The following is a 17112-nucleotide window of genomic DNA, read 5'->3' as shown; positions in this document are numbered from 1 at the left end:
ATGATATAGCAATGTATTCCCTTGGTCATGTCATCTGAATATTAGAGTTGACCCTTACCCCTCCAAAAACATCTTCTCCTTTCATTAACAAACTAGCTGCTTCCTTACATTATAATAACTGACATGCTTGACTCTTCTGAGATTGAAAGTGAAACATTAACAGACTATGGACCTGAAAGGAAGGCCCCCAAAACTGAAAGCTTTCTTAGTAAGGTACCAGGTATGTTTTTGTTTTTTTTGACAGACAAGTTATACATTTCTTTCATTAGCTTTAACCCCTTTCCCATTGACACATGCTTTGATGGCCCTCAACAAAAGTACAGTACTAGTCCACAGGGTATACCTATACATGGAGAATATACTATACAATGCTGAATGAAGCCAATAGCAAATTAAATCTTTTTTTTTTTTACCTCCTGGGCGAGCCATCCTCATGTGGTTGAATAATCATCACCTTTACAGTCACCGATGTCCGCAAGAGGTCAATCATCTGCTCGTGGGTCAAAGTGGCCACTGCCACTTTGCAGATTTCCACGAGACGACTCCCTTGCCTGAGGCCAGCCTTCCATGCAAATCCAAAGGGCTCAACATCTGCCACGATTCCCTCAAAGTTCACATGGAACCCGAGCTGGCCTAGTGAGTTCCTCCGGAGGGTAATTTCTGATGTCTCGCAGCCTCTGGTTACAATCTAGATTACAAAAAAAGGAAGTAAAAGAGAGAAGAAAACAAAAAGTCATCATTAATCAGTTGTCTTCAGAGATTAATTTTCTTTAAAAGGCAAGGCACAGACAATTTTTCAGGTCAATTAATCTGGCCCTCTTTGGTGCAATAAAGCTCCAGACAGCAGCAAATATTTTCCTCAAACAATGAAACGGGGCAAGTAGGATGCCACTTTATAGTTCAGACAAGGTCTATTCATAGGGTACACAAAACCAGATTCCTTGCAAAGCTATTCCGTAGTTCATGGCTATTCTAGTTTAAATTGTTAATGCTTTCAACAGGTGCAGGTGGACAAAAGAAGGCAGCAAAATTGGAAAACACTCAACATCTTCAGGCAACTTGGATCAGGAGGCAGACCTTTTGTACGTTACTCTATTGTAATGGCAAATAAAAGAAAAGATGGCCCCATGACATTTAAAGGCTAGTGTTTCATAAAACAGTATGTTGTAGGCAAGAGATATGGCTTCAATATACATTATTCAAAAGATGTACTGCTACAATAGTTATTCAACTAAACAAAAGCGTTGTCAAACTAAAGTTTAACAACTTGTGAAATTCACAACTGTGGACTACATTCTAAAAGAAATACCCACATTTTTCACAGCGTCCATTTTACAAAAAAAATCCAACCCTGCTAAATAAAAACAAAACTGGCAAAACGTCCCTATTAGAAATAAATCATTTCAAGAGAGTCAGGGAATTTATCTATCCATGTGCTTGTCACTAGTATGGACCTGCTTTTAAGTCAATTGTCCTAAATATACAGCAGCTGTATAAAAATTGAATTACATTATAAAATAACAGTATTGAATATATATTCTTAAACTTGAGTGGGATTTTTGATGCAGGTATACCGTAGATAGTAGAAAGTGGGCCACTCTGAATGATTAGTCTGGTTGTTGGTCTCTGAATTGCATATTACAGACACTTTCAGTATGCAGATCTATTCTGCTTCAAACACATTCTGTTTGGTTGCAGAGTACCACAGCTCAATTAGCTTAGAAGTCTCAAAACGTACTTGCCAACCTTTCACATTTATCACTACAGAAGAGCATTTCACTCCTTTGTACAGTAGGAACAAGGTTTAACTTTTAGTGTATATATATATATATATATATATATATATATATATATATATATATATATATATATATATATATATATAATGTGTTGTACTGTATATTGTTACAGTCCTACACAGAATACAGTGTTTTCATACAATTTCAATTTAACAATCATTATAGTCGACTGTACAGTTCAGGATCTTCATTATTGTATGCCTAAATACTTTTCATTACTAAAGCACTTTGCAAGTCAGGTTCAGTTGCCCTTTAAAACTTATTTTGAAATGAAGTACTGCACAGTTATAACTACATTTTTTGAGAGGATTTACTCAGAAATCAACCAGAAACATATGGTAATGCTCCACAAAAAGGGAGACAAAACCGAACCAGGTAACTACAGACCAGTAAGCCTGACTTCTATTATATGTAAACTTATGGAAACTATAATAAGATCCAAAATGGAAAATTACTTATATGGTAACAATATCCTGGGAGACAGCCAGCATGGTTTTAGGAAAGGGAGATCATGTCTAACTAACCTACTTGACTTTTTTGAGGATGCAACATTGAAAATGAATAACTGCAAAGCATACGACATGGTCGATTTAGATTTTCAGAAAGCTTTTGACAAAGTCCCGCACCTCGTTACAAAAAGGATATTGCTGCTCTAGAAAGAGTGCAAAGAAGAGCAACCAGAATTATCCCGGGTTTAAAAGGCATGTCGTATGCAGACAGGCTCAAAGAATTGAATCTATTCAGTCTTGAACAAAGACGACTACGCGGTGATCTGATTCAAACATTCAAAATCCTAAAAGGTATAGACAGACAATGTCAACCTGGGGGACTTCTTTGACTTGAAAAAAGGACCAGGGGTCATAAATGGAGATTAGATAAAGGGCATTCAGAACAGAAAATAGGAGGCACTTTTTTACATAGAGAATTGTGAGGGTCTGGAACCAACTCCCCAGTAATGTTGTTCAAGCTCACACCCTGGGATCCTTCAAGAAGTTGCTTGATAAGATTCTGGGATCAATAAGCTACTAACAACCAAACGAGCAAGATGGGCTAAATGGCCTCCTCTCGTTTGTAAACTTTCTTATGTTCTTATGTTCTTATGTTCTTATGTTCATAAAAGCTTCGTCTTACAACAGATTGAACACAGTTTACATGACTAACAAGCAGTAAACCAACACTTCCTGGTAGGATACAAAAAACTGCCAAAGTGACTAATCACTGTGCACCCCAGGCTCGGTTATACTGTACTTACAGATAAATGGTACCCTTCTAAGCTCACAACTGCTGCATTAAATCCTATTAAATTCCCTTCCCACAAAAATATAATTAAGTGCTTTGCAGGAAACACTCAATTATAGGGCACTAAACAAAACAATTCTAGTAAATCTTATCTAAACACATGTATTGACAGCATCACGTCTCAGATTTTCCTTTAAAACACACACATTATGGTAAAGATGAATTTCATTTTTTGATGGGAATTTAATTATTATTTTATTTATTATTATTTATTTCTTAGCAGAAATAAATAGCCGTTAGCAAAGAAAAGTTAAGGAATGCATCTGGCAGATACTTCAATGCTACTACAATCAACTTCATAAGCTGCATGAAGGAACAACAGTAATGATGGAGACACACTGCCCAATGCGATGCATCTCTCTGGCGGAGGTCACGTCGCAGGAAGTGGGGCACATTTTGAGTTTTTCCTGGTGTATGGCGTAAAACCGAGGTCCCAGCAGTTGTTGTTTACCTCCTAGTACAGCACCAATAGGGCGATTCAGTAGCCGAAAGCGAAAGGCTATGGCAGTAACATTTGCCATGTTATGTTTTTCTGTGAGCTCATTAAAATGACCCCTTGCATGTTTAAATTAATTACAAATAAAACAGCAATGTCTTTGTGTACTTGCAAGAGTTTTATTAAACAGTATACATTCACTTTTTTTAAATGAGAACGAAAATATGCATGTCCTGCCTGTCTGTTAAGAAATATATAATAATGCATGTCCCACACGACTGAGAACTACAATGTGATGATACTCGTCGTCTTCCATTTGCATGTGAAATAAAAGATATCACAAACACAAAACTGATAGACATACACATGGTAAATGTTACATTTAGACCCCAGTTACACACAAAATAAGCAACGACCGGGAAATGCAAAAATATTTTGTACTATTTTTGTACTTTTAACTAAACAACAATAACAAGCTTCTTTTATTATTGTCTACAAACCCAGGTACTGGGTTCCTGAACTGTCTGTTGCTGTAGTGAATGGTCTAATCGACACTGCAGCATACACAGTATCTGAATTGCTATCCAGATGAGGCTGCGTAATGTGTTGTTGTACTTATTATAGGGATGCATTTTGGCCTTTGGTGTCATATGACCCAACGCGGTGAACTCATTGGTTGTAGAGTTCAAAAATAAATAAAATAAAAAGTTTTAGTAATTAAAATATCTACTTATCTGCAGTATGTGTTAATCCTGATTGTGCTGTTTGTTCAGGAACTTGTTTACAGAGTGTGTTCATAAAGTCAAAGCCTCCTTCTCCTGGCTTTAGAGAAGAGATGTGACATGCCTGTGTTGTTACTATGATATGCTTAAATAAAGTTGCTGAAAGTAAATCAGACTGTGTCCAGTTGTTTGATTTCAACTCGTCATTCAAACCGGAGACTAGTTGCCGTTGTGGTTACTATATTGCCACCGACAGCAAACACTTATTTCTTTTTCTACTTTATTTGCTAAACTAAATTTAAACAGATAGACAGGACAGCAAAGAAGAGGAATAGTCTACATTGACAGACAACATTCAGAGGGTGTGTACAAGAACAGAGATTTTCTTTCAACAAGCAGAAAAAAGGTAAAATACACAAATACTGTATTTACATATTTTCGGGCAGATTGATTTGGAACAGTGATTAAACATAGTTTGAAAGATAGCAGAGATTAAGGTCCTAGTATTGAACAATCACGTTCAAAGGAAATCTCTGATCCATTTTCTTATTTAAAATAAAATGCTCTGTAAAAGTAATTGTTTGGATGCATTCCTTCAACAGAAGTGGAAAAGAGTGCAAAAGACGTCCGTTTTATTGATTGAAAATGCTATGGAAAAATAAAACACATTTAACATACTGGTATTGTGTGTATTTTTCATATAGGAAAATGTGAGCTCTACAAAGTGATGGCAATATCTGTATATATTAACTGTATTAGATAAGATTTACTAGAATAATTCTGTTAGCTATATTTGATGTGACCCATGGCACCTCCAGCCTCTAGCAGTCCAATATCCTGTGCTGTCTGATGACTGTTCATGCTTGAACCTGGCTATGTGTCTGCTTTCCATAATACCATAATAAAACTGTCAGGGAAAAGAAATGCTGTGTACCATTATTGTACATTGGCAGAGAAAGAATCGAAAGGAAATGAAGATTTTTATTTTCTACAAGATATGAGAAAACTGTGAGAAACAAAACAATTCACCTGTAATAACACTAATAAAAGGGTGCCAGGCCACCACAGCCAGCCAAGATGGCACAGATTTGGCACGACAAGTATGCAAGATGTTTAAATAGTTCTGGAGGGATTAATTACCATTTTCTAACTCTCAGTACAAATCTGTCTAAAAGATACCTTTACTCAAAACAGCAGACCACTCGTTATTGTACTGTAAATATATCTAATACACAAAAAACTGTACTGTTACTTAGGGGTTCACCTAATGTACTGTACTGTACTGTACTGTACTGTATCTGTGGTTATCCCGACAAACCCTAAAAAGACGCATTTGAAGCAATCCAGGGAGCAGTACATTTCCTGGGGCTGTAAATTGCTCTAATACCTGGCAGGGAATAGATTGGTAAAATGCAGTCTGTCCTCTGGAACAGCCCATATAGTGCGAGTCACTAATTTCTACAATCATGGATGAAAATCCAAACACTAGCCAATCACCAGCCAATGTCAAAGAAATTTATTTAAGAAAGTCATATATTATAAGTCATTATAGATTATAAAACAGATTGTTAGAATGCTGCATGCTGATTGGTCCATCAGTGTTCAAAGATGTTACAATATCCAGCACACTGTCAAGATTAGGAACTACTTAGGAACAAAGGCCAGCAGCCCCTGGCCCTGAAAATGAAGGTTGGTGGGCCCCTCTCGACTGCCCGAACACACACTTAGAAAAAAACACCTCCACACACGCACTTGAATACCGTTTCCATCATATGTGTAACTATAACTGGCAAGGGCCGATCTAATCAGCCAAAATGTTGCTTTTAGAACGTACAGGCTGATCTAATTGGCCCAACTGTACACACTGTCTTAACCGTGGTTATTCTCCTCTTAAAAATAATGGATTGCTTTCAAAACTACAGAACTTAGAAACACAGCGATGACGCTTTTATGATTTTGGTTCTGTGTTTGGCCATTGGATAACGAGAAATCATGTGGTTTTGAAGGTTGTTTTTTTGTCAAAAAAGCAGCAAAAAACTAAACAAAACAGTTAATATTCTAGCCAGAAGGACATTATTATTATTATTATTATTATGTTTTCAACTATTTTATGTACAGAGTCTCTACAGTTTTTGAAAGTTTATTGAATTTTTATTTTAGCATTGTTATGGTCTTAAGAGTCTGCTTTATGCACATCAGCATTCCACTATACAGTAATTCAGCACTTCTGCTACATCTGCTTCGATATACAATCACAACACCAGTAAACTAATTTAAAACAGTGGGCCCCTAGAATAAGACTCTCCCCCCCGGCATGAAAAGCTAGCTCTTCACCTGATATACAGGTACCAAGGTGAAAAGGGCCCTCAAGGTCCCGCCACACACCCACCTCCCCAAAACAAATTAAGAGCTCTACTTACAAAGCACCAGACTTTAGTCCTTTAAAAACATGGCAATCTGTTCTGTAAAAACATGGGAACTCACCTAAGGCACTACTTATATACTTTGAGAAAAAAAATGCAACATTGCTTATAGATTATGTTCATTTTACTTAAACTTCTATTGTCTGAACTTCAAAAGGAGTTTATTTTTTTTTTTTGCAAAAATGTTGTCTTCCCCTCCCTTTAATGGTAAACATTGATGGTTTCACAGACACTGATTAGCACTAATCTTGGACTACCTTACATAAGAAAACATCTACTACCCTAAATGTAAAAGGGAAATTTTTCTCAAGCTGAAGGCAGCAAGAAAATGTGGTACAAAAATACTATATTGTAAATGCTAAGGTGCTGTACATGGGTAATGTAAAATTGTACAAATAGAAAATTTTGACTACTGTAGTAAATCAGCAATATGTGTTTCTCCAACCAGAAATGGTCTTTTCAACCTTGCTAATTACAATACTGTAAACTAGGAATGCAAGTTGGTCATGATCGGTTCGGTTTTTTATCAACTCTTTCACCTGTTTTTGACATCCAGTTGGTTTTTGGTAAAACCAAAATTAAAGTTTAAAACCAAACTGCATTTAGCAGACAAAGGATTTTTTTTTTTTTTTTTTGAACTGACAAATACCAACCTAGGATACGATAGACAATGTAGAAACAGAATGTATTAAGAGACCTTCAACTTTTGTATTTATTATTTTGCTGGTACCCCCATTGTCGTTGCGGTTGGTTGTGAGTGGCAAATCATGTGCAAATTATGTCTGACTAGAACTGCAGCTCACAGTTTTTGAAATTGCAATTATTTTAATCACAATGTTGGCTTCAAAGTGACATATATTTGGCAGTATTTAAAAAAAAAAATTCTGATGAGGAAACACATCTAATTTAAAATGTTACCTAGATTTATGTCAGCAAAAAACTAAAGCTAGAACTCAGGCCTGCTGCCAGCCCCCCAAAAAACCTATAAAAGTTATCGTTTAGTATAGCTTGTTTCTATAATAAATATGGCTCTATGGTACGGCCCTCACACCTGAATAATCACTAATCCAGATATATGTCTGTAGTATCCCTTTCCCTTCTTTTCCAATTTCAAAATGGTTTGGGGCCTCAACTTACATTTTAATTTCAAAGTATTTTTTTATTAGATAAACACAGACTAATTTAACAGACATGCCTCTAAACAGTTTATTTTATTTTTATTTTTTTGGTTTTTATCTTTTGTCGGTATCGTTTGGTTTGGAAATGTATGCATATGTCTGTTTCGGTTTGGGAGAATCAAAAAACTGTTGCATCCCTACTGTACACTGCAGTTGATGGTAAACCCAATACAGCTGGCTTAAAAGCCACATTGGAAGATGAAAGCAAAGCCAGCTGAACACAGTTCCAAATACTGAAAGCCATGTGAAGCTGCCTGGGTTAATGTAATCTGGAGGAGTCCCCGCCCACACATTTTATGATCTGAAATATATTTAGCAGCTACAGTAATCTAAAATTAAAACAGGCCAGAAGCCAAAACAAATAGAATGGGTTCAACATTTTTAAACTGTCGACTAGCAGACCTGGGGTCAATTACAAAATTGTGTAATTTGTAATTGCAATTACAATGTAATTGTAGTTGAACCTTGGCTTTCAATTGTAATTATAACAAATAATTGATCAATTACAGTTCAATTATGTACTTTTGGTGACCCCATTTGTTTAAAAAAAAAAAAAAGTTTCTGTATTTCTTTTCTGTTAATGATACTGGCTGCAGTAAAAAAAAAAAAAAAAAAAAAGAAGAATTATGATTTTATTTTATTAAGTACTTCTACAGATTCTACCACCTTGTAGTTTAAAGCCCTATTACATCCAGCAGTTATCGCCGCCCCCAACTCCTGACAAATGCATTGAAAAGCTAAAGTCTTTCTACTTTATATATTGGGGGGAAAATAAATAAATAAATAAATAAAATTGAGAATACGATTTCTGAAAAAATTGACATTGTGTACAACGTATACAGCACTAACCTTAGTACATAACAATATATACATTAGCAAATCGGTCCAAATGTGTCAAGATATTGTACTTATTGATCCTCCTTTTTTCTTAGATGATCCGGGTTGTTTAAAAAAGAAATGCACATTGAAAGACTAACTACTGTAAACTACAAAGAACCATATAAAAAACTGGTTGCCGACTCAAGAGCTTACCTCTAGCCGCAGAACAATTTCTCTGATGTCTTCACCGCAGTTATCCAAGGCAGAGAGCAAGACGCATTCCCCTCTTTCATAAAATATTTTTATACTCATAACTCCATATGTCCAGCCAATAACATCCCTGCAGGAGCAGTTGAATACCACCTTTTTTGATTCCTTTTCTATCAACATTATGAACTCATTTGAAATTCCAAGCAGACATTCAATGTCAGCGGATTGCCCAAAGTCTCGAGCGATAACATTCCATGTAATGGCTCCGATGCTGTACAGGTGGGCATCCTTTCGTGGTTTAGTTCTTTCCTTTTTCTTTGCTCCCAGTGTAATGAAACTAAATTTCACTGTGCTATCAACAGTTGCCGTTGTGACAAAGTTTCCTGCCAAGTCTTTCAAGTATTCCTGTCTCGTCCTTGTAGCCATGGCACGAAATTTCTCAGATTTGTGTGCTGCGTTTTCTGCGTTGATCACTTTGGCTAAGAGAAAGTCCCTAAAAACTGCAGATTTGGGGAAAGTCACTCCTTTAGGAATAGGGGGCCCAAATGGAGGCACATCTTTAGACCTTGAAACAGCCACACTGTATACAGAAATGAAAACGAGAAGGTTAGTTACAATTCTCTTGCACGCAGCCAGTGATATGCCCCTTTTAAAGCCTTTTAAAATACGCACATTTTGGTGATCTACAACCTAATACTACCAGACTACCACAAAAATAAAAACCAAAAAGTTTCTGGAAATAAAGGATAATGGAAAATACACATTTAAATCAAACACAAATATGTATTTTTATTTTACTGTAACCCAGTGTGCCCATAACCAGGTCTACCTAAATTATGCATCTTTACCGATCAGGTGCCTGGACATTTCCATGCAAAGTTTCATAAATTCTGGAAAAACATTTGAGGATAGTGCCTTAATTAGCAGAAACAGGGTCCAGAAATCATGACACTATACTGTCAACAACTAAAAAGAAATCCCCAGAAATGTTTAATCAAACCTGGATTAGCAGTTCAAGATATATGTACAAATGTAATTAATATGTACAGTATGTGCTGGCATCACCTCTATAACATTATACCCTCAGACATTCAACCTCCTCAGGTGAGAATAAAGAATCATTGACTTATTGCTTAATTGACTACCACATTGATAGGTGACCGTATGGTAGCTTAGTCTTCAGTATGTTTGCTATTTTAAAGAAATACTTCATAGATTATAAGCAACATCATTGCTATTGGACAACCCTAGTCATTAAGAACTAGTTTATAGGCTAAATAATGTAACATTTATAGCCTACTAATTGTAGTTAGGAAACCATTCTTAAGTAAAACACAAGGTGGTAAACGCTTTTTACAGCCCACTGAAATCTCAACTGGTCTTATCTCTAGTTTGTCCCAGGTGGTCATGATTTACCAAACTGTTAACCATCACAAAGTTGTTGACAAGGGTTTGAGATTTCAGCCTTTTAAAGGGAAATTGTGATTTATATAAACTAGGAGATATTAGAGTTCCATCTTTCATCAACTCTTCACTTCCAGACATCATTAACTAATGTTAACTAATTAACATAAACATTTCTGTAATATACTGTATCATTTAAAACAGTTTAAATCTCACTATATAATCTTAAACTTACCTGTAGCAAACATTTTCAGTGCAGGGGTTGTGTACTTTGACTATGACAAACACATGTTGAAAGTGGGAGCGGATGTTTTTTGGGGTAAAGGGAAGGGCCCCGGGCTCTTGAAAAACGATGGTGACAATGTCATTTCCTATGTGCCTTTTCCTTAACAGCTGGAATGGCAAGAGAAACAATAGTAAGGATTACAACATCCCCAGCTTTTGCAAGTGGTTAATGAGAGTAAATTAGTGTTTAAGACAATGTTCTTAACCAGTAAGTGGCTCCAATGCCATGTTACCTTTCCCTTACCTTCTTAATGTTTGACCTTTTAACCTATTTGTCATTTTTTTGTGGTGAAAGCTTAAATAAAAGCTTAAACAAAATGTGTTTCATTTTAGGATATTAAATAAACTAGATCCATAGTGGATCAACTGAAATGACAACATGAGACACTGAGGAATTACACTGTAGTAAACAATTAAATGTGGAGTGAGGGATATAAAAACTGTAATAAACATTTTTTAACTGGTTTACCCTCTCTCCCAAGGCAGAACACTTTCAACAAAATACAACACAAAATAGACCAGAATTACATGCATGTTGGTGATCGACATTCGGCTCTACATCAGTAAAATTACCCCCAGCATTTTTTAGTGCCATCTTCCTGTGTACTGCAATTGCCAGTGATTATTATGCCTCGGCAGTCTGATTTAGAGGTCATAACTGCCTTAGAGCTGGAATTTTACTTTACAGTTGTGTCTGTGCCAAGACTTTCAATTACAAAGGACTCAGTCACGTTAGTCAGAGAACTCTCGGAACACATTGTTCTCAAATTAAGAACAATATACTATTCATTTGGGTAGACTTTAAAACTACTTCTATTCTATTGCTTGGGGAGGTTTTCTGAATAGGTAAATCAGCTCATTTTAGCTACCCTAGCAATGTTTTGGGGATATATTTTGGGTATTAACACAACCTTATGCTGCAAAAGCTGATAAAAGGAATGCAAACTTTAAATGGTCACTATATTACTATACAGACTTGATGTATGTACACGTTTTTTTGATGATACATTAATAGGATCAGATCAAATATGCATATTTTTATACATATTTTAGCTGATCCTATTTAAAAGGTATCAGTCTACCAGCTGAGGAATGTTTGATATGAAAACCCAAGGACATCATGCATACTGTATATTAGGGGTGTGAGTAAACAAAAGAAACCTATTGTGACTGGAATTATTTCCACATTTTCTTTAGGGATTTCTGTTGCTCGGTGTTGAAACAGAAACAATGAACTGAAAGGAATCTGAATTTTCTTCACAACTGTATTATCTTATTGTAGTAAAGGGTTCAAAGCACATTTCTGGACAGCTCTTGGAATGCTGCAGAAACCTTTGGTTATATAAAGAAAAAAAAGGCATTGAAAAACTAAGGGAAATACTAAAGGGAAAACCACCAAGTGGCATGTGAGATTAGCTGTCATTTTTAGGACATTTTTGACAATTCCCCAAATGTCTTACAATCCAGTCATTTAAATTATAATTTGTTTTTATTTTAGTAAGAGTAGGAGCAAGAGAAATATGTATCACCTGTAAGCTTTTTAATGTCAATATCCTGTACCTTTTCACAAATATTATTTATTGTCTGATTATATGTGTAATGCTGCTCTCCTCTTACAGTACCAGTGTCAAGTTGTGTATCGACATGTAAACTCCTGACAATTCACACAGGTGTTTTAACCACATTAACATTTTTGGTCTGACTAACACTGTAGAATACTATTGACAAATACTACAGTATATGAGGAGTTACTGACACCATTAATATTACATCAAGGAAATAAACATCAGAAACTGACTCAATACATACCTGTTGTGTGTTATTGGTAGTATATGGAAGTAAAGTGGACACATGGAACATCAATTCATAATCTTTATAGGTGGTGTACAGTGAGTGAGTTCCAGTTGAATCAGCTAAAAAACACAAAGAAAAATATATATATATATAAAAAAGTGAAATGCACACTTGGATAAGCATTTATATTTCACTGAGTGTGTGTATAGTTTAAAAAAAATAAAAAAAAATATTTGCACTTCCCTCTTCATTTAACACAAACATAAATGATTTAAAACATCACCATCTGCCAAACAAACACTTCCTGCTGATGATAAATACCCTCTGGTGAATTACTTTGCAGGTTGTCTTGACAACTTCATTTTTAAAACCTTTGTGAAAAGATCAAATGGATTTTGACACCTCATATAATGCAGTGCACACCTGTTCACTGGAAGCAATGCTGCTCCTTTCAATTGTGCATGTGAAGAGCAAGCGGGACAAAGTTGTTGAAAGGCACAGATCAGGGGATGGGTATAAAAAAATATCAAAGGCTGTGAATATCCCTTGGAGCACGGTCAAGACGATTATTAAGAAGTGGAAGGTGTATGGCACCACCAAGACCCTGCCTAGATCAGGCTGTCCCTCCAAACTGGATGACAGAGCAATAAGGAGACTGATCAGAGAGGCTACCAAGAGGCCAATGGCAACTTTGCAAGAGCTACAGGATTTTATGGCCAAGACTGGTCAAAGTGTGCATGTCACAATATCCCAAGCACTCCACAAATCTGGCCTGTATGGTAGGGTGGCAAGAAGGAAGCCATTACTCAAGAAAGCCCTCCTTGAATCCCGTTTGAAGTATGCAAAAAAAAAAAAAATACTCAGGAGATTCTGTAGCCATGTGGCAAAAAGTTTTGTGGTCTGACGAAACTAAAATGGAACTTGTTGGCCTAAAGGCAAAGCGTTATGTTTGGCGCAAACCCAACACAGCGCATCACCCAAAGAACACCATCCCTACTGTGAAGCATGGTGGTGGCAGCATCATGTTATGGGGATGTTTCTCATCAGCAGGGACTGGGGCACTTGTCAGGATAGAAGGGAAAATGAATGGAGCAAAGTACAGAAAAGTCCTTGAGGAAAACCTGCTGCCCACTGCAAGAAAGCTGAAACTGGGACGGAAGTTCACCTTTCAGCATGACAACGACCCAAAGCACACAGCCAAAGCTACACTGGAGTGGCTAAGGAACAAAAAAGTAAATGTCCTAGAGTGGCAGAGTCAGAGCCCAGACCTAAATCCAATCGAAATGTTGTAACATGACGAAGATTGTCGTCCATCAACGCTCCCCAAGGAACTTGACAGAGCTTGAACAGTTTTGTAAAGAATGGTCAAATATTGCCAAATCTAGGTGTGCAAAGTTGGTAGAGACCTATCCCAACAGACTCACAGCTGTAATTGATGCCAAAGCTGCTTCCACCAAGTATTAACTCAGGGAGGTGGAGACTTATCCAATTATCCAACTTTCAGTTTTGTATTTTTAATAGATAATTTTTTTCTAAATAAAAACTTTTCCCCTTAACAGTGTGGAGCATGGTGTGTAGGTAAGTGGAAAAAAAATCCTCATTTAAATGCATGAAACTCTGAGGCACTGACACAACAAAATGTGAAAAAAGTTCAAGGGGGTGTAGACTTTCTATAGGCACTGTATATGGCAACCCTCTATTGTTCATCAAATCTCCTAATCTCTGAAATCTAGAACTATCAATTACATCACTAAAATCTCTCTAAACTTCTTCTCAATATGATTTATTATTATTTTTAAAATTGACTTTAAAAAACAATTTGAGGCAGATATGTTTGCATCCTCCCCAAAACATGGATTTGACCTAAATTTAAAGCACACCCTTATATTCAGATATTACACTAAAATGAATAAATAGGCTAGGAATGGATACGGGTAAGACTATTCCGATACACTCTTACTTTTGTTGTCCAGCTGGGCTCTGTACTTGCTGAACCCCTTCAGCCGCACTCTCTGGCCCAGCAAATCCAGGAACTCGTCGAAACCAGGCCCAGCAGTCTCGTTGTTGTACATCTCCTCCTCTGTGCTCTGCCCAGCCTTGCAGTAAAGGATCCCGACTTTGTGCTGAAAACTCAGCTAAAAACAGAAAAAAATACATCAGTCAGCCACTTTAAATCAAGGTTTATGATGATGTAGATGCCCTAGCTAGGCTATTGTATTGGAAGACAAAGGTTTTGTTGAAACACTGGCTTTCTGGACTAAGGATTTAAAACCCATATAATTCCAACCCAACCCAAAAAACAACAATGTTAATTTAAATTCAAAAGAACCCTGGTTTTGAGAACACTGGCATAACAAGAAAAGGGTAGATTTTAATTATGTAGCAGTTTAGGCCATTTCAGATGTTGATATGAACTTAAATACTTCAAATACCTTCTGTGGCCTAGGATGTAAAGAGAGGAAATGGGGCTTTTTATGGAGTTAATACATGTAGTATGTGTTAAGGCAGGTCTTTTTAGTACTATAGCATGTGTTTGTACTTAAAAGGTCAATGGGTAAAAAGGCAAGACTTGATATTTTTATAAGGTAAAAAAAACAATGCAGTTACCCCACTGCCTGTAACTATGCCTGTTTATTTACATTGAGTCAAAGTACCTTTACTTTTGTTTCTATATCTTGGTTATTTAAATAAAATGGAGTAGTGGTTAGGGCTCTGGACTGTTGACCAGAGGGTCGTGGGTTCAATCCCTGGTGGGGACACTGCTGCTGTACCCTTGAGCAAGGTACTTTACCTAGATTGCTCCAGTAAAAAAAACAAAGAAACAACTGTATAAATGGGTAATTGTATGTAAAAATAATGTGATATCTTGTAACAATTGTAAGTCGCCCTGGATAAGGGCATTAGCTAAGAAATAAATAAATAATAAAATGTTACATTTTCAACACAACTTAACAGAAAGTGGAATATCCAGCCTAATGTTCCTGGCCTAGTGGTTGTAGCTGTCTGTCTACATTCCTGGTCACCTGGCAGTTAATGAACCCATAAGAATCCTGTGAAAACACCACACAAGACCTAGTGTGTTTTAATATGTTTTGAAAGGTTAGTTTTTTTTATGCAAATGTTTGTGAAAATAACGCTCATGAAAGACGATGGCTCTGTCACAGCTTCTCCTCTGTGAGTGCACCTCAATCCTGACCCCCTGCCATTCATCCTGAATTTCACTTGTGACTCGAGTCAAACCCAGACCTTGCAGAGGTGAAAGACGTAAACCATGAAAGATTAGTACATTAACCTGCGGTGCCATTTAATCCCCTATACAATGCTATTTTAAACTTGAACCATATGTAGACAGTAGTCATTGTCACAATAAAACAGTTATTATGAAATAGGCATACCAAATTATGCTAAACACTAACATTTATGTACCAGTACTGTAAATAACCTTCTGTCAACCAAACATCCATAACTTTAAGCACTCCAAGATATTTAGTAGTAAAAATAAGCTCGCTACAAGCTCTAAATTATCATACTTGAGAAATAAATAAGATCCCTGCATGAAAATATTGCATGACAAATACATTACCAATCTTTTTTTTAATTTAGAAAAATCAAGCGTGAAACATCACATTTCATTGTCTTTAGCCTTTAAATGCCCACAAATAATAATGTACTGATGTATGCAAAACACTCAAGCAATAAACATGCTGACACTCAAAATCCCCCCAAAACATACCCCAAAGCCTTTAACAATCTGTCATTGCATACGTCTACATAGTTCTTTGTTTGCAAGCATAAAATATTTCATGCATTCCTTCTAATTTAAAATAGATGCATCCCTTCTTACAGTAAAATCAAGATGCTTAGACACAGTACTTGCATTACAGAATAACTGTCATGAAACCTTTGAATGTAAATTACAGCCCAGTGCTTTAACCCTTGATAAATCATTCGTTAACAACAATTTACTTTTAAACAAGGAATGATGTGATATTTGAGTTTGAAAATAAGGTTACTTTTACATCTAGTTTTGAAATGGTGGTAAAACTCCACATAACCAGCACATTTTTAAATGTAACCCTGTCTGCAGTTAAATACATTTAAATGTAAAATATGTCCACTTAAGTTAGTATACTTAAAAGCATTAGATATTTGTTACACCACAGACATTTACCTAAGTCAGTACTTAATTGATGGTGTGGCAACTCACAAAATGTGAAAAGAACAGTATTTACACATTCAAAGTGCATGCAGGCTCCTTTACTGACAGCTGTGAATTATTTATTAGGCTTTCAAATTCTCAGAACAAAAAATAACTCCTGAACGACTGACTCTCCCACCCATTAAAATGGATGTTAAGCAAGGAGGGTCACCATGTGTCTTTAAAGGTTTCAGGACAATTATTTCTGTAATGAAATAGCTGCTGTAATTACAATAATATCCCTTTATTTATATCCTTCAAAACAGGTCAACCAGTCACAGCAAGTATACAATGCTGTTGTCATGGTAACTTTTTTATCCTCAAGCCAATAGGCCTGTGTGATCCCTTTGTGGTATAAAACAAGATAATCAATTATTCTATCATTTGCCTTACAGGTCATAAGAGTTTAATTAGTTTTGTATTTGTAAACTTGAGCCCCATTATCCCAAGTGTTTTACCACATTATAGTGGCATTATATACTGCAGGTGACAATGAGTGGATCCCATTATAATATTGACTTTAATTGACAACGAGGATATAGATA

General features: G+C 36.2%; 1 protein-coding gene across 5 annotated transcripts in view; it reads right to left on the bottom strand.

Annotated features, from left to right (window-relative positions):
- The window catches only part of LOC117411379 (signal-induced proliferation-associated 1-like protein 2), a 159017-nt gene that overhangs the window by 60011 nt on the left and 81894 nt on the right, over positions 1–17112 (bottom strand). For all 5 annotated transcript variants that reach the window (XM_059025420.1, XM_034018787.3, XM_034018789.3 and 2 more), the window contains 5 exons: positions 14330–14504; positions 12385–12488; positions 10526–10683; positions 8890–9466; positions 414–688 (listed from right to left, as the gene is read on the bottom strand). In XM_059025420.1, coding sequence (XP_058881403.1) covers positions 414–688; positions 8890–9466; positions 10526–10683; positions 12385–12488; positions 14330–14504 — 1289 coding nt within the window. The remainder of the gene's footprint in view (positions 1–413; positions 689–8889; positions 9467–10525; positions 10684–12384; positions 12489–14329; positions 14505–17112) is intronic.

This window comes from Acipenser ruthenus, chromosome 6, assembly GCF_902713425.1.
Source record: "Acipenser ruthenus chromosome 6, fAciRut3.2 maternal haplotype, whole genome shotgun sequence".
Classification (NCBI taxonomy): Eukaryota; Metazoa; Chordata; class Actinopteri; order Acipenseriformes; family Acipenseridae; genus Acipenser; species Acipenser ruthenus.
The sequence above is the reverse complement of the archived record's forward strand: the minus strand, read 5'-3'. Positions and strand labels throughout refer to the sequence as shown.